Consider the following 23,945-nt stretch of genomic DNA (forward strand, 5'->3'; position numbering starts at 1 on the left):
TTCCTAAGATTGGAACTCAAGAGAATTCATCAAAGCAGAGAGTTAGCTTATCATCTATAGTACTTCTGAAATTTTGCAGCATTTAGTGAGAAATTGAGATTTGTTTGCATTAAATGAGCCGAAGGCCCAATGGGCTTGTCTGAGGAAATACAGGTGCTTCTAATTGGACTACAGGAAACAGATGTCACAGTTATTCAGACGCCATGGACTTCAAGGCTTCCACTCTTATGCTACATGATTGTGTCATCATGTAGTTTTGTACGACATATTACCATCCATGTCGTATTTGTCAAGAGTTATGAAAAGAACTATTACAACCTAAGTAAATCTAGGCAAAGACACAGAATAAGATATATGTGCCTGTAACTTTTTCAAGTTGCATGACTGCAAGATGGAGCTTATGTTATTACACATAGGCTATAGAATGGATTTTAGGAGGATTAAATTTGTGCTATGTGAGAGTCATTAAAACTATCAAATGGGGGATTGTTGTATTGCAAATTTATAAAGGTTAAACACAGATTCCAATATAAAAGTATAAGCTAAATGTGTATTGTGATTTACATTCTAAGAGCAGGAAGCCGAAGCCCTGAGACAGTAATCTTTTGTCTTTCAGTTCTTGAATATCTGGTAGGTGTCCTAAATCAAGTGTGAATGCTAATCCTAAGATACAACTGTGTCTCTCAAAAATGAGAGACAATTTTATTAGCAAAACAAAACAACCATAACGAGAAAATAACACAGAAGACCCCCCAAAACAATAAAAGTACTCCAGTCTCCAGTACAATAAAAATTCATCTATTAGAACATTTTATAGGCGTTTCCGATTAACTGCATACATAACTGAGCAAATGTAAAAAACATATCCATTAAACGCATGTTTTACTGATTTCCGGAAAAGAAAATGTAAAAACAGTAGACCCCACTGGGCTCAGTCAAGGAAAAAATGTACACGCACATTTAAAATACTTGGAAAACGGCTTTGTTAACGTAATAGTAAAATGTATTGGCGGTTGTTATTAACAGAACTCCAACTTGTGACACGTGTCCTTTGGAGTTTTACCAGGAAAGAGATCATATCCCGATATTTCTCTGCTCGCTGAAAGCACATATTTTTAATGGCGTCTACGAATTTGGAACAGACTTGCTTTATCTTCTGTAAAAGAATAGGAAAAATGAACAGAATAGAACTTCAAAAATCAACTTCTGTTACTCTAACTAGTCAAAATGTTCTTTTTATTGCCACGTTTTTATTCTTTTTAAATCATTTTCAAATCATATAAAATTTTTATTTTTTTTTTACATTACACAATTGTCTAGTGCATTGTCTCTCACAAATGTAATGAAAGTGATGTTAATATTTCTCACCGTTATCTTGTAATACTCATTTGTTGTAATGCTTTAACTTTACACCAGAATAAGATTTTTTACGAATTGTTTTATCGACTTGTCATTGTAATTTGGTAAACGTCAGGATGATCTGTATGTTAGCTCTGTCATCTTTTTCGTGGATCATCGGTTGAATCCGTTTCATGGCTATTTGGCGCACGCAACAGAGGATGATGTTTGACAGAAATTGCTGAAAAAAACCCAGAAAAATTACATTCAGTGATTTGAACAATATCTCGTAAATGACGTACCAGTAGACAAATTCCAGAGCTGTCCGTCAAACTTTCTAAACTTTCAGAACGTGAAGGACTCTCTGGATCCCGTCGGACAGAAAGAGATCCATTTTCGCTGGCTTTTCAGGACACAAACATTTCAATTTAAGTGTTTCTAAAGATCTCGCGACAGCACAGGATATAAAAACACAGACCTGATGATATTTTTAGGAATATTACAATATCTTACCTGAGCAAGAGATCAGAAAAATAAAATATACGATTGGTAACATGGTTTCAGATGCCGTTAAAATCAAGTACTTTGCTCACCAGCTCTCTCTCTCTCTATCTTCTTATCTAAAAAAAGCCACAAGAACCGTAAGTGTCACAGAGCTGAGAAAACCTGTGACAAAGTCGTAACAGAGTATGAAAGTTCACAAAGTCACTGTAATGTTAGGATGACAATTCTTGCGTATGCGACAGTGTTTAGATTAGATGACGATTATAAATGAAGAGTAGCTTAAGGTAGAGCTGGTTATGTTCTTATCGAATTGTGATTAAGTCATTATTTCATATTAATTCAATTTTTTGACAACAGAAAAAATATCAATTAAAAACCGCTTTATTGAGAATTCAGCTGCATTGAACTATAATATGGTCACAGAGAGGCAAACAAACATAATAATAAATGTACATTTTACATGTTCAGAAAAAGTGAGCTGCCCTGTGGTGGGAAAAGGTCAACAGGCTTGTCTAAAGTAATGAGAACTTGGTATTTCTATGTAATAAACATGAACAAGTTCTTTGAAAAAATCTATGACCTATACAACATGTCCAGTCTTCATGCTCTGTTAACAATATGGTTTCACTAATAATAAACATATTGCATACATCAAGTTGATTTATCAGTGTTTTATTATTTCTGTACAAAAACAACCGAGAAATTAATGACGTTCTTCAATCATTTTTGGGACATTTTTACATTTAAACAGAAACAAAACAAATGATTGATGAGACACTACACACACACGCTGGTTTCCATGTTTTATAGGCACTCTCCATATCTGTAACGGTTTTTCTACTGTACAAACTGTATTTTCTATTGCCCTACACCAACCCTACACCTAAACCTACCCCTTACAGAAAAAAAAAATGTTTCTATTTTGTTTCTATTACTTTCTAGGTCAAACTTTGGTACAGATCTTTGTGGGGACATAATGTGACATTTCTTCAGTTATTTCAGTGACAGAAGTTGAGCTGTAGTATGAAGAGACTCATAACATCTCACTGTTCTTCAACACAGTTTCACTGATGATCCAGGATAAACAGTAAACCCAGGACAGAGTGTCTGAGTGAATGTGGTCTGGACTGTGTGGATGAGTCTCATTGAGTCAGAGACGCTGAAGAAGGACAGAGTTCCTGCGCTCTCATCCACATACACTCCTATTCTAGAAATATTATCTTCATACTCTCCTGTTCTTCTTCTTCTTCTGCTGATGATGGGTTTCACAGAGAGATCAGTCTCTATGGTATTGTGTCTGAATGAGTATCTGTGAGGAGAACAGATCAAACTCCAGGACTGAATATTACGTCCAAACATACACTCATCACCTCTCTTCCTGCTGATGCTCTTATATGACACTGATATACACACATGTCCTTTCCACTCAGTCTCCCAGTAACAGCGTCCACACACACTCTCTCTACACAACACCTGAGGCACACAATCAAATCTGTCTGGATGATCAGGATACAGCTGTTTCTCTCTCACCCACATCACCTCTCTGTTCTCCTCAGACAGACTGAGTTTAGTGTGTGCTGTGTTTGGATCCAGCGTGAAAAAACACACCCCTGAACACAAGAACAGAGACATTAATAACACCACAATGATCACTACAGTGTGTATGTGTGTGTGTGTAGACGTACATTTCTTCAGTCCTTCTGTAATCCTGGATTCTCCTCCATGATCAACACTAGAAAAGACACATAGAATCAGTCAACAACAAACTGTTGCTATGGTACTCATTGTGGTGAGTGTTAATATGTAGTGACTAGGATGTTCTGGATCGTTGCTACGCATTTAAAGTGGAAGTGACTTGTGGCCAGGTATGGTGAGCCATACTTATTATAATTTGTGCGCTGCATTTAACCCATCATAAGTGAACACACACAACAGTAAACACACACAATGGGGGTCTGTGCCTTGCTCAAGGGTCTCAACTCAATCATGGTCCAAAACGCAGCAGCCAGAGTCCTTACTAGAACTAGGAAGTATGATCACATTAGCCCGGTTCTGTCAACACTGCACTGGCTCCCTATCAAACATCGGATAGATTTTAAAATCTTATTAATTACCTATAAAGCCCTGAATGGTTTAGCTCCTCAATACTTGAGTGAACTCTTATCATATTATAGTCCTGCACGTCCGCTGTGTTCTCAAAACTCTGGCCATTTGATAATACCTAGAATATCAAAATCAACTGCGGGCGGCAGATCCTTTTCCTATCTAGCACCTAAACTCTGGAACAATCTCCCTAACTCTGTTCAGGAAGCAGACACACTCTGCCAGTTTAAATCCAGATTAAAGACACATCTTTTTAATTTAGCCTACACATACTTTTTATTATTCAAATCCGTTAAAGGATTTTTAGGCTGCATTACTTAGATTTGCTAGAACCGGGAACACTACTCCTAAAATATGATGTCATTGTGACTTCGTAAAAAGAATGGCATCTACGCTAATATTGGTCCTGTCTCTTTCTCAATCTGTTTTCACAGTTTGTATCCAGACTAGATGGTGGATCAGCACACAGAGATTATGTTCATCAGAGACCAGAAAACCTAGATGTGCAGATCACCAGATCCTGATGCACACACACACACGCACACACTAAGTCATTTACACTATCTGACACAGCTGCGTTTAAAATTTAACTGGAAGTTAAGTGCTGGGCGTCCGGTCAGAGGAGAACTGACCCCAACTGAGTCTGGTTTCTCCCAAGGTTTTTTTTTTCTCCATTCTGTATGCATGGGGTTTTGTTTCCTTGCCGCTGTGGCCTTTGGCTTGCTTGGTTGGGGACACTTAACTTCTAGTGATTTAACGTTGAATTGATTATAGAGACCGTCTCTGCATTTAATAAGAAATTGGTCACTCTCGTCATTATACATCCCTGTCATTGTACTCTTCTACATTATACTGTACAGTGCTTTGATGCAACCTGTGTTGTTAAAAGTGCTATATAAATAAAAATGATTGAAATGATTGATGGTATTGAAGGTGGAGAGAGCACTAGTTATTCACTTAATTAATTTAAATGCTGCTTCATTCTGGAGGGAAGTAAATAGTACTATATATAGTTCATTGAATCATTACGCTTGTTCTATTGAACCAAATCATCATCAAAAGACAGATCGGTAAATGTGTGACATCAAAGTACAGCAAGCGCTATAGAGCAAATGACCATGCATGCTTTTATACAGCTTTTGTGATTCAGTGTACCAGACAATTCACCCAACAAATGTGCATTAAGAATTTAAATGCCACTGTGTGTTACATGGAGACAAACAATTCTGTATTGTCTTTATGTTTTTGTGCAAAACAGACAACATTGTGTCTAAAATAACACAAAATTGTGTAAAGAGGTGAATCAAAACCTGTAAATGCAATAAGACTAATCTGAGAAGGGATATCCAAAGGAACAAAAGGACTTCAAAAAGAGAGTAAACAAAATTCAGATAAAATTATGTATAAGGTCAGTACTACAATTGGAAACCCAAAAGATTAATAAATATCAGTGGTTTTTAAAGAGACGCAAAGAAAAGGCCGAACGACCAGGGCCTCTGGATTCCATTCTGCAGGAAAAGGGGACCCTTACAATTGTTAAAAAGGTAAAAAAGTGAAATGTTGTCTAAAATTACTTTCACGTTTGCACTCTTGAATTTAAAGGACATACTCCATCACACAGTAAGTTATCACACATATTTGTTATCAATCAGCTGTATGAAATGTCAGATGACTCATGTAGGACTGGGTGCTGAGCAAGTGTGTTAAATGTGTTAATAATTGTTACGCATTATTTTTCATATAGTGCTCTGCAAAAGTCTTAGGCCACTAGAATATTGCTTGCTCAAGAAGTCTGACAACAGTCAGTGCTGCACACAGATCTGATCTGATTATCATCAGTCTGTCTGCAATAACATGAAGAAACAACTGAACAAACTGAGAAAGACTAAACTGTGGAGAACAACGTCTCCAAGATGCTTACCTGCAACGCTACAGCACTGTTTAAAGTATTTTCTACTGACACACTACTACATATAAAAATAACTTTTTTAGCTGGTGAAAATACTGGTGGACTAAGATTCCTGCTAGACATACTTCAGTTTGTCCAATGAGCAGGTTGAGTCCTCTAGTTTTTCAGAGAGCAGCTTCAATCCTGAATCTCCAGGATGATTGTAGCTCAGATCCAGCTCTCTCAGGTGTGAGGGGTTTGAAGTCAGAGCTGAGGACACATAACCACAGCCTTTCTCTGTCACCATACAGCCAGACAATCTGAAAACACAGCAGTAGTCCACATGACAATGAGACATCTCTTTCACACATGTATATCTATTTGAGCCATTAATTATTCCTACATGATCATGTCTTAAGGTCAATGTTAAAAATAAATGTATATAAAATGCCATGTACACATAGTAAATTATATGATGGAAATGGCTGACCAGTGGAGTTGTGTTACTGCAAAAACATTAGTTAAATCCATTTGATGTTATTTTCTACATTTTCTATTGAAAATTTGAAATTGCCTTTAGTCTGAAAAACATTGTTTCTGAAAAAGATGATATGTGATACCTATTGGATATGGGAGGAATATTATCTTTTCCCTGTTACAACTACACTCATCCAAGCCCTTAATCTCAAAATACAACTCCAGTGCTGGAAGTCTCATCATCATCTCATGCCTGTTATTTTTAGGCGACATTCACCCATGTCCTGGACCTAAAGGAGAAGTCTCTCCTGGTTTTAACAAAGGGAGAGTTTTGGATTCCAGAACCCTGTTGTACAAGGTCCAGATATAGCTTTAGATATAAATAGCATGGCTAAAGATATATATTACCTTTTTATGGATAATGGGTGGTGAGGTGCGTTGTCTTTGTAAACACACTAGCTTATGACGGTAAAGAAAATGGATGTGTGTAACAGTATATTGGTTCACAGCAGTATAATGTTTCTGCTTTTTTGTTAATCAAACAACGAAACACTTGTTTTTTTCTTATCGCTAAATCAGTTGTAGATTTGACATTTTTCAAGATTATGCAGTGATGTTTTGCATTTGATTAATTGAAAGCATTTACCTCAGAATCTCCAGATGACAGTTTGGACTCTTCAGTCCTTCAGAGAGCAGCTTCACTCCTGAATCCTGCAGGTCATTGTTACTCAGGTCCAGCTCTCTCAGGATGTTTGAGTTTAAGGATTGTAAAACTGAAGACAAACTTTCACAAGACTGAGCAGTGAGACTGCTTCCATATAGCCTTTGTAAAGAACAAAACATATTGAACTTAAAAGTAAATTGCCTTACTTTATATTTTGAATTTATGTTTCCGTAATTAAAACTCAAACTCAGATACAACAGGTTGAAAAAGAAACAGAGGCCGGTCTGAATAAAATACAAATCTCTGTACAAAATAAATTGTAAGTAAAATGATTCCTTATAGTCCTGTCATAGTCTTAATTTAGCAATACACAAGCTCAATTCAAAATACAAAATCACAGTCTAGTTGTATAATTTTTCTTAATTTTAAAAAACTGAATTATGTTTAACATTGCTTTGACTGTCAATCTGTTTGTATTTTTCAATTCCAGATGCATGGCAGACATTTAAAACATCATTGGAAAGAATTCATGACACACTTCAAGACACAAATCTGGCTCATTCTTTAAATGCCCAAATCTTCATCATGTCTGACAAGTGCAAGGTCATCCTCCAGCTTCTCAGCATCTTTCAGAGCAGACATATAGACCACAAAGATTATATATGAGAGAGAATTTCTTTTTTTTTGTCTGGAATATTTGCAACTTTGCTTTTTGTTGCCAATAAGAAGCTTCAGTGTGAAGCATTATAACTGGTTCTCCCATTTGCATAATACTTTGAGAACCTTGAACATCTGTTTGCTATTAAGACTCAGATTCTTGACACGGTCACACCAAGCATACAGCAATGAAGAGGATAAACTCAAGAAGTCCATTGCAGATGAGAAACTAAAAATATATTTCAGAGCTTTTGTGCAAGTTCGTATAATTGTTGTAGTGCAACCTTTTATCATTTCTCTACAAAAGGTACAGTACTACATAGTAATGATGTATACATGTTATTTTTGGTTTTGTGGTCCAGGGTCACAAATAAATAAACATAGAGCTGGTCTGGATAATTATAAAAAAAATTACAATTTACAATTTTTACAATTTCATAAACATGCATTACTTATGTGTTTTATCGAAAGCATTTACCTCAGAATCTCCAGATGACAGTTTGGACTCTTCAGTCCTTCAGAGAGCAGCTTCACTCCAGAATCCTGCAGGCCATTGTTACTCAGGTCCAGCTCTTTCAGGATGTTTGAGATTGAGGATTGTAAAATTGAAGACAAACTTTCACAAGACTGAGCAGTGAGTTTGCATCCACATAGCCTGTGTAAAGAACAAGACAAAGAATTAGATTGGGAAAAAAGTAAATGGCCTTCCTTTAGATTTTGAATGTATGTTTCAGTAATTAAAATTTTCAAATGTTTTGTATGCAAATAGGAACGGGGCCCTATACATTACATCTAGATCAGCCTTGAGTTTTCTTTTTTGTTGCGATGCTTGCTGCTGCAAAATGGTGCCCCATATGTCAACATGGATTGACAAGCACGGATGAGAAGCATGTAAGAACATGTAAGACGCAGATGCAGACAAAGGGAGGAGTTTTTGCAGCAGGAAAAAGACAACAGTCATTCTCAGATGCATAATTTTTTTTGGCAAGAAGAACGATTGCCATGGTAATAAACACTGTTCCCAACAACAGTTGGCATGTCTGCACTTAATGCCTATCTCATATATTTAAAGTATTTTAGGGGGCCCTTGGCTTTTGGGGGCCCAAGGCAATCGCCTACCTTTGCATAAAGTCTAATTTTGAACTGCTAATCCAATCTGAATGATTTAAAAAGACTGGATATTGGGTATTCAAAGGCTCCATAGTATACTTGATTACATTATCACACAGTGAGCACTTTATAATGGAACATTTTATACTTTTAAAATTAAAGAGTAATTTTAGAGAAATTTTTATTTAGCGTTACATGAAGTGAAGTTATCGGTTTTCTCTTTTTATAAATTACAGAGCACAGTGATTTCTGAGGTCATGTAAGGAGGAGGCGGAAGCCGATTGCGATTCCATTTGCGGATGTTTTATTTGAAACACACACACAGATGAGGATGGTCGAAAACAAGCAAGGGTTGGCAACAGTAATATCAGTCCGGAAGGCAAACATACACAAAGGGATATCCGTGGGCAAAGTCGAGTGAAGGCAAAAGTCGATAACAAAGTTCAGTAGTAATCGGTTACCGTAACAAACAAGGATGATCCGTGAAGCCGTGAGTCAATGAAGCAAGCAATAGTCATACACAAGTAGTCAGTGGAACAATGGAAACGCTTGGTAAGGCAGACAGGCTGGCAATACTTCGCCCTGAGCACATGGTGCTCTACGCTTAAATAGCCCTAACCCGGAAGTAGTAGCAGAGGGCGCGGCTCGGGTCAGTACTCGGGAGAGGGCTCCCTCTGCTGGCTGGATGTTACATAACCCCCCCCTCAAGGAGCGACTCCTGGAGCTCTTTGTGGACGTCCTCGTGGGCGTCCCTGTGGTTGTGGTTGGTCCTGGGCAGATTCTCGTGGTTGGTTTCGTGGGCGTCCCCGTGGTCGTGGTTGGTCCTTGGTGAATCTCGTGGTTGGTTTCGTGGGCGTCCCCGTGGTCGTGGTTGGTCCTGGGCAGAATCTCGTGGTTGGTTTCATGGGCCCCCGTGGTCGTGGTTGGTCCTGGACAGAATCTCGTGGTTGATTTCATGGGCGTCCCCGTGGTCATGGTTGGTCCTGGGCAGTTTCTCGTGATTGGTTTCGTGGACGTCCCCGTGGTCGTGGTTGGTCCTTGGTGACGCCGACAGAGGGAGGAGCCATGGAGGGGGAACGGCCTTCGACTCCATGGGACCGACCGATGGCGGCGGGGCCGGTGGTCGAGGAGACTGAGGCGGAGGCGGAGAGCCGAAGAGCCAGGGTGACACTGAGGCGCTGGAGGTCCTAGGCGACACCGCGGGCTTCGGCGACTGATGCGGAGGCGGGGACGAGAAGGACGGCGGCGAAGCCAGGCGACAGAGGACTGAGGTGGAGCCGGGGGGAGGGAGGAGCCTGACAGAGCCGGAGGGATGGAGGGACGAGGCGAAGCTGGAGGAGTGGAATCCTGAGGCGACGGATGGTCGACGACCGACCAAGGCGTAGCCGGAAGGCGATGGAGCCTGGTGGAGCTGGTGGACTGACGGAGCACGGTGGAGAGGAGTGAGCTAGAAGCCCAGGGGAGCCGATGGGTCCACAAGCCGAGGTGGAGTCTGGGACTCGGAGGCAGGGCGGCGAAGCGAGGATCCTTCAGCCACAGCGGCGATGGAGACTGGCAGACCCATGGCGAGCTCAGGTGGAGGCAGAGGATGAGTGCAGGGGCTGCTGGGATCCATCGTCGGCGTGTGGCAAGAGGTGGGTGGGTGGGTTAACTTGAGGCGTGGCACGGCGCGGGCACTGGAGGCTTGGCACGGCGCGGGCACTGGAGGCTTGGCACGAGCGCGGGCACTGGAGGCTTGGCACGAGGCGCGGGCACTGGGCAGGCGGCCATCTTGGGAAGCGGCTCTGGGCAGGCGGCCATCTTGGGGAGCGGCTCTGGGCAGGTGGCCATCTTGGGAAGCGGCTCTGGGCAGGCGGCCATCTTGGGAAGCGGCTCTGGGCAGGCGGCCATCTTGGGAAGCGGCGCTGGGCAGGCGGCCATCTTGGGAAGCGGCGCTGGGCAGGCGGCCATCTTGGGAAGCGGCGCTGGGCAGGCGGCCATCTTGGGAAGCGGCGCTGGGCAGGCGGCCATCTTGGGAAGCGGCTCTGGGCAGGCGGCCATCTTGGGAAGCGGCGCTGGGCAGGCGGCCATCTTGGGAAGCGGCGCTGGGCAGAAGGCGGCCATCTTGGGCATCGGCTCTAGGAAGAAGGCGAAGTCTGCTGGAGAAGACGTAATAGGTGGTAGATTCCGAATGTACCGGGTGAGGTGTTCGTTCGCTGACTGCAGTTGATTCAATTGGGACTGGTAACCTTTCAATAGCACCTCCTGGTATGTCCTCACTTGTTGCACGTGTGTTACATCCGCTGGAGTCTGGCTAGGCGAAGTATTCTGTAAGGAGGAGGCGGAAGCCGATTGCGATTCCATTTGCGGATGTTTTATTTGAAACACACACACAGATGAGGATGGTCGAAAACAAGCAAGGGTTGGCAACAGTAATATCAGTCCGGAAGGCAAACATACACAAAGGGATATCCGTGGGCAAAGTCGAGTGAAGGCAAAAGTCGATAACAAAGTTCAGTAGTAATCGGTTACCGTAACAAACAAGGATGATCCGTGAAGCCGTGAGTCAATGAAGCAAGCAATAGTCATACACAAGTAGTCAGTGGAACAATGGAAACGCTTGGTAAGGCAGACAGGCTGGCAATACTTCGCCCTGAGCACATGGTGCTCTACGCTTAAATAGCCCTAACCCGGAAGTAGTAGCAGAGGGCGCGGCTCGGGTCAGTACTCGGGAGAGGGCTCCCTCTGCTGGCTGGATGTTACAGGTCAGAAAAATAATACATATTTTTTGGCTTTGGCGTCTTTTTACTGCAAAACACCACAATGAATGGCACAAGTATTGTCACAAATTTTGAAAAAAAAAAAATTCAGCAATGAAGCAAAATTCTGGAGGGACTGACCACACAAAGACCTCCTCAACTGGTTTAGTGATTTACCTACAACTCCCCTGTTCACAGGCAGAAATCGAATTCTTAGATCTTTACATTTTGTTAATTTTATTAAAAACATATAATACATTGGGGTGGTCTTCAGTGTTACTTACCAAACTGATCTGTATTCTTTAACCACAGGTAACAGATACTGAAGAATTTCATCTCCTGTATGTTGTTGTCCAATAAATTCTTTTAGATCAAAAATATCCATCTTCTGCTCTGATGTCAGCAACACATAAACCAGAGCTGACCACTGTGAAGAGGAGAGTTTGGTTTCTCTTATTTCTCCATATTTCAGAAAACCCTGGATCTCCTGCATCAGTGAATCATCACCCAGTTCATTCAAACAGTGAAACAGATTGATGGATTTCTCTGAAGAGTAATTCTCCTGATCTTCTTTTTGATGAACTGAACTGTTTCCTCTTTGTTGTAAGAGCAGCTTCCTGTCTGTGTCAGTAGTTTTCTTAAGAGAGTCTGATTGGACTCCACTGAGAGACCCAGAAGAAACCGCAGGAAAAGATCCAGATGTCCATTCTTACTCTTTAGAGCCTCATTCACAGCTCTCTGATGCAGCTTAGATAACGGTCTAAATATGTGTAAGACATTAAAGAAAGAATTTTGTTTGATTTGGCCAAACACATTTATCTTCTTTATTGTTAAGGAGAGGTGTGCATGTAGAGCTGCTAGATGTTCCTGAAGGCTCAGATGAACAAAGCAGAAGACTTTCCCCTGAAACAAGCCCAGCTCCTCTCTGAAGATCTGAGTGCACAGTCCTGAGTAAACTGTTGCTTCTGTCTCATCAATGTCACACTCTCTCAGGTCTTCATCATAGAAGATCAGGTTTCCTTTCATAAGCTGCTGAAAAGCCAGTTTCCCCAGTTTGAGGATCATGTCTTCATCTGTCACGTTCTTCTCATAGTCTTTCTCATGTTTGATGTTGGTCTGAAGGATCAGGAAGTGTGTGTACATTTGAGTGAGGGTCTTAGGAATCTCTCCAGTCTCTGCTCGACTCAAGATCTTCTCAAGAACAGTGGCTGAGATGCAGCAGAAGATTGGGATGTGACACATGATGAAGAGGCTCCTGGAGGACTTCAGGTGTGAGATGATCCTGTCGGCCAGACTCTGATCACTGATCCTCTTCCTGAAGTATTCCTCCTTCTGTGTCTCATTGAAGCCTCGTGCCTCTGTCACTCGATGGATGCACTCAGAAGGGACGAGATCAGCTGCTGCTGGTCTGGAGGTGATCCAGATGAGAGCAGAGGAAGCAGATTCCCCACAATCAGGTTCATCAGCAGCACATCCACTGAGGCTGACTCAGATATATTACACAGTTTCACTTTACTCTTGAAGTCCAGAGACAGGCGACACTCGTCCAGACCATCAAAGATGAACAACACTTTATATTCATCGCTGGATATTTTCATTTCTTTAGTTTCAGGGAAGAAGACGTGAAGAAGATCTGAAAGACTGAGTGTTTTGTCCTTCATCAAGTTGATTTCTCTGAAAGGAAGTGGAAATATGAGCTGGACGTCCTGATTCTCTTTCCCTTCGGCCCAGTCCAGGATGAACTTCTGCACAGAGACTGTTTTTCCAATGCCAGCAACTCCCTTTGTCAGCACAGTTCTGATGTCTTTGTCTTGTCCAGGTAAAGGTCTGAAGATGTCACTGCATTTGATGGCTGTGTCCTCTGTTGCTTCTCTCCTGGATTGTGTCTCAATCTGTCTCACCTCATGCTCATTATTGATCTCTCCTCTCTCACTCTCTGTGATGTAGAGCTCTGTGTAGATCTCATTCAGCAGTGTTGGGTTTCTCTGCGTCGCTGTTCCCTCACACAGACACTTAAACTTCTTCAGCAGATTTGATCTAAATGTGTTGAGGACTTCATGACTGTAAGATAAAAATCAATAAGCATAATTCATAAGCATAATTCATAACATCTTCAAATCATATCTCTTACAGAAATGTTCTACCTGAGAACAGGCCATATATCTCGTCTCTTAAAATCTAAAGACTGAATGAAAGATGTCTCTCTCTTCATAGACACACAGCTGGACTCTGCTTCTGATCTCTTCTGATGAATTGAACTAAAACAGAGAACTATTCAACTTAATCACAGTAGGTAACAAATCAGCTATTTATTATTATCAAATTCATAAAGAACAATTAATAATTATTTTATACAAAGTATGACAAATGACAAAAAAAATTAAATTTGATCATGTATGATAATATAAATTGTATAGTTCATATTGTTCACTTCATATAAGTGTCATACCTGAGTCCAGGCTGTAAATCTTCACTCTTCAACAACAGTGGCGGATCCATAGACCAGTCACTCTTCACAGACACACAGCTGGGCTCTGCTTCTGATCTCTTCTGATGAACTGAACTAAAACAGAACAAATTTATATTCTCTTATTTCTACAAGAGAAAAGCTTCATTGTGTTCCTTAAAGTACCTGCAGCCTGGAATATAATCTTCATCTCCAGATGTTTGTGTTTCATTCATGATGGATTTGAACAGTTTGATCTCAACACTGACTCTAGATGGAAATGACAATCACAAAAACTATGGTAACTAATTAAACATCTTAAAATGTAAAAATGTTTAACATAACGATTTATAAGCTGTTCATCAACTCTGTATATTTACAGTCCATGTACATGGTGGCCAACTGATTTTCTTTTTAAATTAAAATCCAAAGGTATTCCAGAGGTATGTAGAACACATATTCTGGCAATGCTCAAAGATGAATAGTTTTATAGAAGCTGTATAAGAAGTATTTTTGCTCTTTATGTTCCGAATTCATTCAAAGTTTTTTTTTCTGGGAGATATCCTAAAAGAAGTTTAAAAGCACCTCTGAAACACAAATGGTTAAAAATAAAAACAGTCAAGGAAATGGAAAGACTCTTAGATTGCAAAAACAAATCTTTAAGCACAAATGGAGCAAATGCAAAAAGCTTTCTCTATACAAAATAGCTGTTTTTATATCGTTTAAGAGAGGAAAGTATGGCTGTTGTTTCACTGATACAGTATATATATATATATATATATATATATATATAGTATCCACTATTATTATTATTATTTATTTATTTTTACGTTCTTACGTTCTATTATATTTTAAATTTTATAATTTTTGGTCTTATATAAATATGTTTATGTTCTCCTTGTAGTCTCTCTTAAAAAAATCAATACAAATTAAGTAACAAAAAAAAAAATATATATATATATATATATATATATATATATATATAGTGTGAGTTGGCTGCCCCTCCTCGTTATAGTCATCATCACCCGTCCTTTATTCGCGCGCCCTTCACCAGGCTCCCGACGGGAGTAGGTGTGAGAGGAGGGGCGTGGTATTGGTCAGGTCTGGCGGCGTGTGATGAGGCACACCTGAAGGGAATTTAGCCTTGTTACCGTCGCTGTTAAATACCCAACGCGCCTCTCCTCGAGAGACCAGTTTCTTTTCCCGTGTCCTCGTGGGTCCAGGAAGGGTGCGTGAAGGAGCTCGCCCCGCCGCTAGAGAAGCGCGTCGTGGGACCACGTAGTCCAGGCGATGACCCCGTATAGTCCAGGCGACGACCGCACCCGTGTACGGCTGATGGGCCAGGATGCCGAGCCGTTGATCCCCTTTATCTCTGACGACCGGAGGAAAGAAGCGACGGAGATGCCGCGGAAGAAGCCGCCGCCCCTCGCGCCCCCGAACAGAGAGGGGAGCGAGTGCGGCCGCCGGACTCCGCCCCTTACCTGGACCCTGCCCCCCCTTGGAACACTACCTGACCTGGCACTTCCCCTGCAGCACAACGAGGGCACCATTTCCCTCTTTTATTTGGACACTTTCTCCCTGGACACTTTTTATTTGATATTTATTTTGTTCAATAAAAAGCCTCTCCGAGGCCTGACGCCACGCCCACTGTGTCTGTTGTTGGCTCCTCCCGTCACAATATATACACATTTTAAAAAAAAAATGTTTATAGCACATTAGAGTGAATCCTGTTTGTTCATATTTGAATGTTTCATGATTAAGACAGTATTTAATCTTTACTTACATTAATAAGGAAGTGTCTTTCTGCTCCACAGCTGAAGACTTGCTTTGATCAAAACGTTCAGGTTCTAGACAACTTCTGAAAATGTCTTTGCTTTCCCTTAATGTTCACTTATCTTGCTACATGAGCTAATGAAAAAGATTCATGATCTTCTTTTCAAAAGTGAGAAAAGTATTCCTACGATCAAGTGTAAACATCACAAACTTTCTTTCACTTGCATTTTGTCAGCAAAGTTGTAAAACCTGTTTGGAGCACCGCAAGGCTACAGTATCCACCCACTTTCAGATGCAACCCAATGAGAAGTTTGTCATTTTCCAAATAAATTCTATTAAACAGTCATAATTATACATGGCTTATCTCACTAGAGCTTAATTAATTTATTTCAAAAATATATTTAACGCTTTTTAACGTTTTGATGGTCAATTACGGGTATTTTTTTACATTTTCCCTCTTTCTATTGGTGCAAATCACACGCTGTAAAATTGTTGCTCGGTCATTCAATGTTAAGTTTAGGACCTTCGTGAAAATAGTTATAGAACATCAGTTAGTCTTTAAAAAGTATATATCGGATGACTCAAATTAACCTTAATCCATAACAACTACAAATGAAGCCTGACACTAATGTTGTACTTCTGCTTGCTTTAGATGTGATCATTGAACTAGAGATTCCAAACACATCTCTCCAGAGAAACACTCATGCAGTAGATTTCTACCGTGTCTGACACAGTAGATGCACAAAGTGCTGAGAGGATTATGCAACCAGGCATTCAAACTTTAAAAAAACTGGAAACCTGACAGACCGGACAGACAAGAACTTTCCCATCAGTAAGTTCAGGGAAATAAAAGGAGAAGACTGAGTAATTCATTCAGTAAATAAACCCAGAAACATTTACAGTTCCATTCCACATCAGTCTGTGTTACTGGTGGGCTCTGCAGTGCTTGAATATCAAATTGTAATTTCAGATTCTCCAAGCATTACTTTTGTCTCTGGGCCTGTTTAAAATTAAGATGGCAGGTCCTTTTATCATACCCATCTCGTACAGGGTAATGCTCCAAGAAGGCACTGTGAAAATGTAAGATTTAATCTTATTTTTGGTGCTGTTCAACTGGATTGTCACCACTTTTGTTCCTTGTCACAAACACAGAAATACCATGTTCCCTCTTGAAATGTTCAGTTAAACTTTTGTATTTTAAAAGGTGGGTGGCTTAAAAAATGTATAATTACATTTAAAGTGTGTACATAAATGTATAATACAGAATAAATGTTTCAGGATAAGAACAGAATTTAAAACAGAATTTTAAAACAGAATGCCAGGGCTATCATCTTTAATATCAAGCAACGTTAAACGAAACAACCTGAACACTCTTCTAAACTTGGTTGAACAGATGAGGAAAAGGATGTTTAATGTCAGGGACATATTTATATAGCGCTTTTAATAACACAGTTTGCATCAAAGCACTGTACAGTATAATGTAGAAGAGTAAAGGGATGTATAATGACGAGAGTGACCAATTTCTTATTAATTCAACGTTAAATCACTAGAAGTTAAGTGTCCCCAACCAATTAAGCCAGAGGCGACAGCGGCAAGGAAACAAAACCCCATCCATACAGAATGGAGAAAAAAAAAACCTTGGGAGAAACCAGACTCAGTTGGGGTCAGTTCTCCTCTGACCGGACGCCCAGCACTTAACTTCCAGTTCAATTTTAAACGCAGCTGTGTCAGGTAGTGTAAATGACTTAGTGTGTGTGTGTGTGTGTGTGCATCAGGATCTGGTGATTGGTCCACGGGTGCATCTAGGTTTTCTGGTCTCTGATGAACATAATCTCTGTGTGCTGATCCACCATCTAGTCTGGATACAAACTGTGAAAACAGATTGAGAAAGAGACAGGACTAATATTAGCGTAGATGCCATTCTTTTTACGATGTCACAAGTACAACGTATTTTAGGAGTAGTGTTCCCGGTTCCAGCAAATCTAAGTAGTCCACCTGTCACTGGCCGAAGCGACTCCAAATTAGCTTGTCCATCGTAAAATGAAGCCTCCAATCTCCTCTGAGTGAAACCTGCCATGAGAGGAGGTCCGCTGTATGATTGAGGTCAATTGGGATGTGAACGGCATGCAGAGACCTGAGTCTGTGCTGGCTCCATAATAATATGCAAGGGGTGAGGACACCACCCCGGTGGTTGACACCGCACGCTCGTCACACATGGTACCTGAGCCTGTCTTGAATGCAGGGACTCGACAGGAACTGGTCTGGCTAAATCCCAATTCAGGATTAAATTCATGTTGATACAAAACATCAAATTAAAGCTTAATCTCAGAGTAAAAAATACATAGAATTGCATAAAGTATGGAGACACACAGCACACTACGGGCAGATCTAGCTACAGAAAACTCCTGTCATGTTTTGTCACTTTCCTTATATACTCAGACCAGACAAAGAAATCTTAAGATCAGTTACCATAAAAGACCTTTTGGTATTTAGATTCCCGTGCTCCAAGGCCACACCTGGCTTGATATAGATCAACATTCTCATAGCCTTAAAAAAGGACACACACCCTCCTCAGCAGAAAGTTTTTAATCTCTCATACTACTTTCACAACTGTGAATTTGAGACAGATTTTCCCATCACACTGGGACCTCTAAAATGACAATTTAAATAAATTGGCTCCTTCCCTGGTCTCTTGGGCCAAACTCTGAGTGGGGGCTTAAGGAGATGACCTCTGTCCAGTGTTGCAGTTTTCCTGCACAATTGGGCTATTTTGAAAATGCAGTCACAGGAAAAATCACAAAGGTGCAGGTTGTGTTTTTTGGGGGACTTTTATCAAGTACCGTGGCCACAAAAAGATTAGTTTGTAGACAAAGAAAATTTAAAGTGGAACAGTTTATAAGTGGAATGAATACTTGGCAACATCTGCTGCTGCATGTAAGTGAACGTGTGTGTCTACAACCGATTTGTAATACAACGTAGCATTACAAATCAAGCGTTATGTAAGTTATGACAGCGTTCTTGGTTATGCCGACATTTGCCAGTTGTAGAAGCATCTGTTGGTCTGTGGGTGAACAAGAAGCATTTATAATGTCAGGTAAATAGGAAAAATGAAGTGGATCAGAAGTGTGCCAAATGACGATAAAAAAAGGTTCAACAAATATTGCAAATGTGTAATTAGAGCTCACTTCAGAGATCTGTTAACTCAGTGAAGACATGTTTTTGTTTGTCCTTTATTGTATAAGAATTGTATAAGTGTGTTATAAGAATCTTATTTGGTTTCCAGATTATATACTATGTTGCAATTTGGATTTATTCACTTGGTCTGCATGCAAAGGAAGTAGCAAAATCAATAAACGGTATGTTTACAAGTGGTATGCACAATCAAGAAAATTATGACACATAGTTAAATATAAAAATACAAAATGTCATAATTCCCATCATAAAATTGCATATATTAATGATTTTAAATGAAATAACAACAATCTTCTGTGCATTTGATGTGCAGGCCAGTCACACTTGCTAATAATGCAAGTTTGATTATTCATTTGTTTATATAAGTTTGTATCTTTGTGTTGTAAACTAGTGGGCCCCCTAGTGTGCAACAATGCCAATGATCGGGCATAATAAGTGTTTTGTCTTAGGAGACCAGTTTCTTTGCTGAACAGGCCTCTTTTCAAAATTTGTGAATAGAATTTGAATCAACTGATGCGTGAATGTAGCCATGCAAGTCCTATGCACATTACAATATTAACATACAGTAAGTTCATAAGACCATACAATTGCAAACGAAATGAATTAAAAAAAAAAAAAAAAAACTATTTAAGTTAACCTTTATGTATGAAAGTTAATGATGTGTAATGGATTTGAATGATTTGAGTAATTTAGACCTGGATGTTTTTATGTTCAATACCAGGGAAATGTGTCATCCGGTTGCAATAATGAAGGTGTGGTTGTATGTTTGGGTAAAGGGAATGGATGATGTCTAGCCTACCATAATTTGTGTTGTGTAATTTAGATCCAGATTTTTACGCTAATTATTTGTTCAGTACTATGAGGTGTGAATGACCCCCTTGCAGTATCTCCACACCCATCTCCTTATTGTGTGCAAGTTGGTGTAGCTGAAACCAGGCATCCTTGTGGATTTTTTTTCCCAGGGTTGGCAGGAGTCGACAGAGAGAAGCAGCTAAACTTTGAGCCTTTTCACATATTGCTTGAAGACTGGTGGATCTTAATTTTTCCTGTAATGGCCACAGTTTCAATCTAATTTGGTTTAGCTTACAAAGACATGTTTGCAACAATTCAATCTTCATTTGCTCATTTTCAGTATTTTCTCAGATGCTTAGCTTAATGACCTATACTGAACAAAACAAACCAAATACAAACATGATTATATAAGTCACTACACACAGCATAATTTAATATAATTTAAGGATGTAAGGAGGTGAATCAAAATGTGTATATGCATTAAGACTGATCTGAGAAGCGATATCCAAAGGAACAAAAGGACTTCAAAAAGAGAGTAAACACCCCACCCCCCCTGTTGTGTTTATGACACCTTCTTCAGCTCTGCTCTTCCTGCTTCCCCTCTTTCTGCCCAAAAGACTTGGTTTAAAGTTCATTAAGAATAAGGCATTATATGTCATGTGTCTTATGAACCTATTGTTCTTCACTTTCATGTTTGGTCTCATTTGAAAGGTCTCAGTGCAATTGGTAAATTGGTCTCAATTTCACCGTAATCACTTATATTATGGAGAAGATTAAGAACTTGATAGAACTGTGTTCTGTTGGGAAGGAGGTGTGTCCTCCTTCTGGGTCTCTGAACGCGTTCCAGCCAGGTGTGACCATGGAGCACGGGAACCTAAAAACAAAAGGTTTTTATAACAACTTTTATAACTATTTGGTATCTCTTTGTCTGGTCTGAGTATATAAGGAAAGTGACAAAACACAGCAAGGCGCGATTCTGTAGCCAGATCGGCCCGTAGTGTGGTGTGTGTATTCATACACTACACTATGTACTTTTTAAAGACCAGGTATACTGACCTTTTAAGTTTGTTTTATTTTGTTTTGTGTTATTTTTGTACTGCTGATCAGTTGTGCAAATGTTTATCAATTATACCAATTTGGAAACTGTTCTTGCCTGGCAAAATAAATGTTAATCTTGGTTAACTTATAATATTGTCTGAAATAACTTTTCTAGTAGGTTAGTGACTTCTGAGGTTTTCCGCATTGTTGGCGTGCTAGAGTGAGTCAGATCAACGATCAATGGATGGAGCCGTCTTGAGATCTTGACTTCTGGCCACCAAACTGGCTTAGCATGCTATTACTTAGGGAACGCATAAAAAATTACTCTTTTTGAGTCTATCGAGGAGATGGCTGCATTAAGGTAAGTGATCTATGGGGTAGCCTCTGACTAAGACCTGTACTAGCCCAGATGTGTCGTGAGTCTGTTCTGGCCAAACAAGGTCTCTAAGCGACCCAGACTCCTAACGAACAATAAGTAGAAACTAGGAAATATTATAGTTAATTAATGATCCAAATTTAATCACAACTAGAGGGATCAGCAGTTACCTTTTAATAAATATAAATAAAATCATGAAAGATTGGAGTCAGATAAAATTATGTATAAGGTCAGTACTATAATTGGAAACAAAAGATTAATAAATATTAGTGATTTTTAACAAGACGCAAAAAAAAGAACGAACACGCATTGACCTTCGACCAGGGCCTCTGGATTCCGTTCTGCAGGAAAAGGGGGACCCTTACAAGGATTTAACTCATTTAAACTACAACAGTATTAGGATATTGTGACAAGTCGGCTGCCCCTCCCCTTTATTGTCATCATCTCCCCGTCCTTTATTCGCCGCCCTTCACCAGACTCCCGACAGGAGTGGGCGTGTTTGAGAGGAGGGGTGTGGTATTGGTCAGGTCTGGCGGCGTGTGACGAGGCACACCTTGAGTGAATTTAGCCTCTACCTGACCTGCACTTCCCCTGCAGCACGACGAGGACACCAGTTCCCCCGTTTATTTGGACACTTTTTTTGGTACCTTGTTTTGTCAATAAAAAGCCTCTCCGAGGCCTGACGCCACGCCCACTGTGTCTGTCGTTGGCTCCTCCCGTCACACTGGTGGAGAATGCGGGCAAGGCGGAGCTTAGATGTCACAGTTGGGCAACATCTGATGACGTCACCCCCTCTCACTCGTACCCACGTCGGGATGGAGGAATGACGGAGACTCGCTCCCAGCCACCAGAAAGGGTAAGTGACGCTTGCTTTACTGTTATTTTACCCGGTGGTTGGTTGAGCTTGCCGACTAACTCCCGGTTTCTCTGTCCCGGTGCGAGAGGGGAGTTGGCCGGAGAGGAATCAACGAGGACACCAGTTCTTCCTTTTTATTCGGACACTTTTCCCCCTGGACACCTTTTCTTTTAATAAAAAGCCTCTCCGAGGCCTGACGCCACGCCCACTGTGTCTGTCGTTGGCTCCTCCCGTCACAATATTCACAAGTTAGATTTTAACATAGTGTATGATTTTTTTTGTGTTTTGTATGGATAGCTATCAAACTCAAAACTTCCTTGATCCCCACTCTTCCCAGTACATCTCAGAAGAAGAGAGTTTGGACTCGACTTTGTGCCCTTGCATCATTAGGTCTTTCATTGACCAGATTAGCTGCGGTATAAAGAAAGGTCCCCCCAAGACATATTATCATTAACCCTCAAATTCTGGAGGGCTCGCTTCAACAGACGGACTGCTGCTTCTGCTATTCCATTTCTTTGAGAGGAACTTTGTACTACGTCTGGCTGCTTCCACTTCTAACTTTACTCTGTCTTGTGGATCTTGGAATCTGTGAAGAATTTTAAGAACAGACTTTGCTCCTATGAAATTTGATTCTGAGTCTGACCACAATTTCCTTGAATGTACCCTTAAAGCTGTAAATCTCTGATATGCTAGCAGAAATCCTTCAGTTGAATGATCCACATATCCACATGAACAGCTCTTGGGGCCATACAACACGATTCCCCAAACTTTTAGTTCCACCCTCTTCTTTACCTCATTTTTTACCACATAAGGTCCAAATAAATACAGGGTTGTGAACTCAAATGGTGCAGCTGGCTCTGTCTGCTCTGATGGAAGGCCTTCCATAGCCTGTCGGCACTGTTTTGTTTGTGCCTTTCTGGAAGTCACACAGCCATATATGGTCTTCTTTGCTAGCATGCAGCCCCTTGACAATGCTTCTCAATATACTTTCTAAGTTTGGCTGCATAAACGTTACCACACAATTCAGCCTTAACTGCTTCCCCTTTCTGATCCAAAAGGAGTTAATTTGGCCTTAGATTCAACTAGTCTCACCTCAATGTCCTTGTCTGATTCCCACCTGAAATATGCCACAGCTCCATAGGTCTTATCACTTCCATCAGAGAATGTAATTCCCCACGGTCTTCCTTTACAGCCTGCAAGTGTTGAACCTCTCCGGAACGTTACCTTACCAAGTTGCTTATACTCTTCAAAGAACTTGATGACTTCTTCACTGAGGCTTTCAAACAGTAGTTTATCCTATATATCTTTGGTTAAGTTTCCACATCCTGCTTCCTGAAAGGCCTTTCATACAAAGGCCCGTTCCAGCAATTAATTATATCCTCAGTAAGCTTGATTGCTGCTCCTCACTCCGCCATTTCATGGACTTGCCATCCTGACTCCCTCTTAAGCTGCTTTTCTGTTCTCAGAATTGTTAGGCAGAAAATATTCATAGTTCTGGGTCTTTATCTATGATTAGCTCACCTTACCTCTTCTCTGACATGTCTTCGGGTTTGAGCAGTATGGGCTGTAAAGAGAATTGATTAGAAACCTCAAGTCTCTGGCTTTGAGTCGTTTTTTCATCACGGGAAAGCCCGATAAGCTTTAACCAATGTAGGTTGAGCCAGAAAGAGAATTGATTATTTCATCTCCCGAGTCTTTCAAACTAATTCTAGTAAAGAACCTTTAGGATATTGCATATGCACGAACCGAGACAACTTGTTCTTCCTGAGTCACATTAAAGATTTGCTCAAAATGAACAAATCGCTCAAGAACTGGTCAATATTGTTTGTCAGTTTGACCCTGATTGAGCAGTGTTGCCAACATCTTTTAATGGAAAGTACCTAAAGCCAACTTGAAAAGTCGCTAATTGACAACATATGTTAATTTGCATAAACTTGGAGATAATTCACATAGACGAGATGCAGAAAGAAAATTACTCCGCACCGTTGAATTA

The 23,945-nt window shown here is 40.5% G+C and overlaps 1 protein-coding gene across 1 annotated transcript; it reads right to left on the reverse strand.

Moving 5' to 3' along the window:
- Positions 1-2,207: 2,207 nt before the first annotated feature.
- LOC122335603 (NACHT, LRR and PYD domains-containing protein 3-like) lies at positions 2,208-14,189 on the reverse strand. The gene is given in 11 exon segments (XM_043233448.1): positions 2,208-3,452; positions 3,528-3,574; positions 5,980-6,153; positions 6,957-7,133; positions 8,110-8,286; positions 11,764-12,043; positions 12,046-12,912; positions 12,915-13,540; positions 13,624-13,737; positions 13,929-14,042; positions 14,112-14,189. Coding segments are annotated over 11 exon segments (3,183 nt in total). The 5' UTR covers positions 14,162-14,189; the 3' UTR covers positions 2,208-2,895.
- Between the last annotated feature and the right edge of the window lie 9,756 nt (positions 14,190-23,945).

Source organism: Puntigrus tetrazona, chromosome 3 (assembly GCF_018831695.1).
Source record: "Puntigrus tetrazona isolate hp1 chromosome 3, ASM1883169v1, whole genome shotgun sequence".
NCBI classification, from domain to species: domain Eukaryota; kingdom Metazoa; phylum Chordata; class Actinopteri; order Cypriniformes; family Cyprinidae; genus Puntigrus; species Puntigrus tetrazona.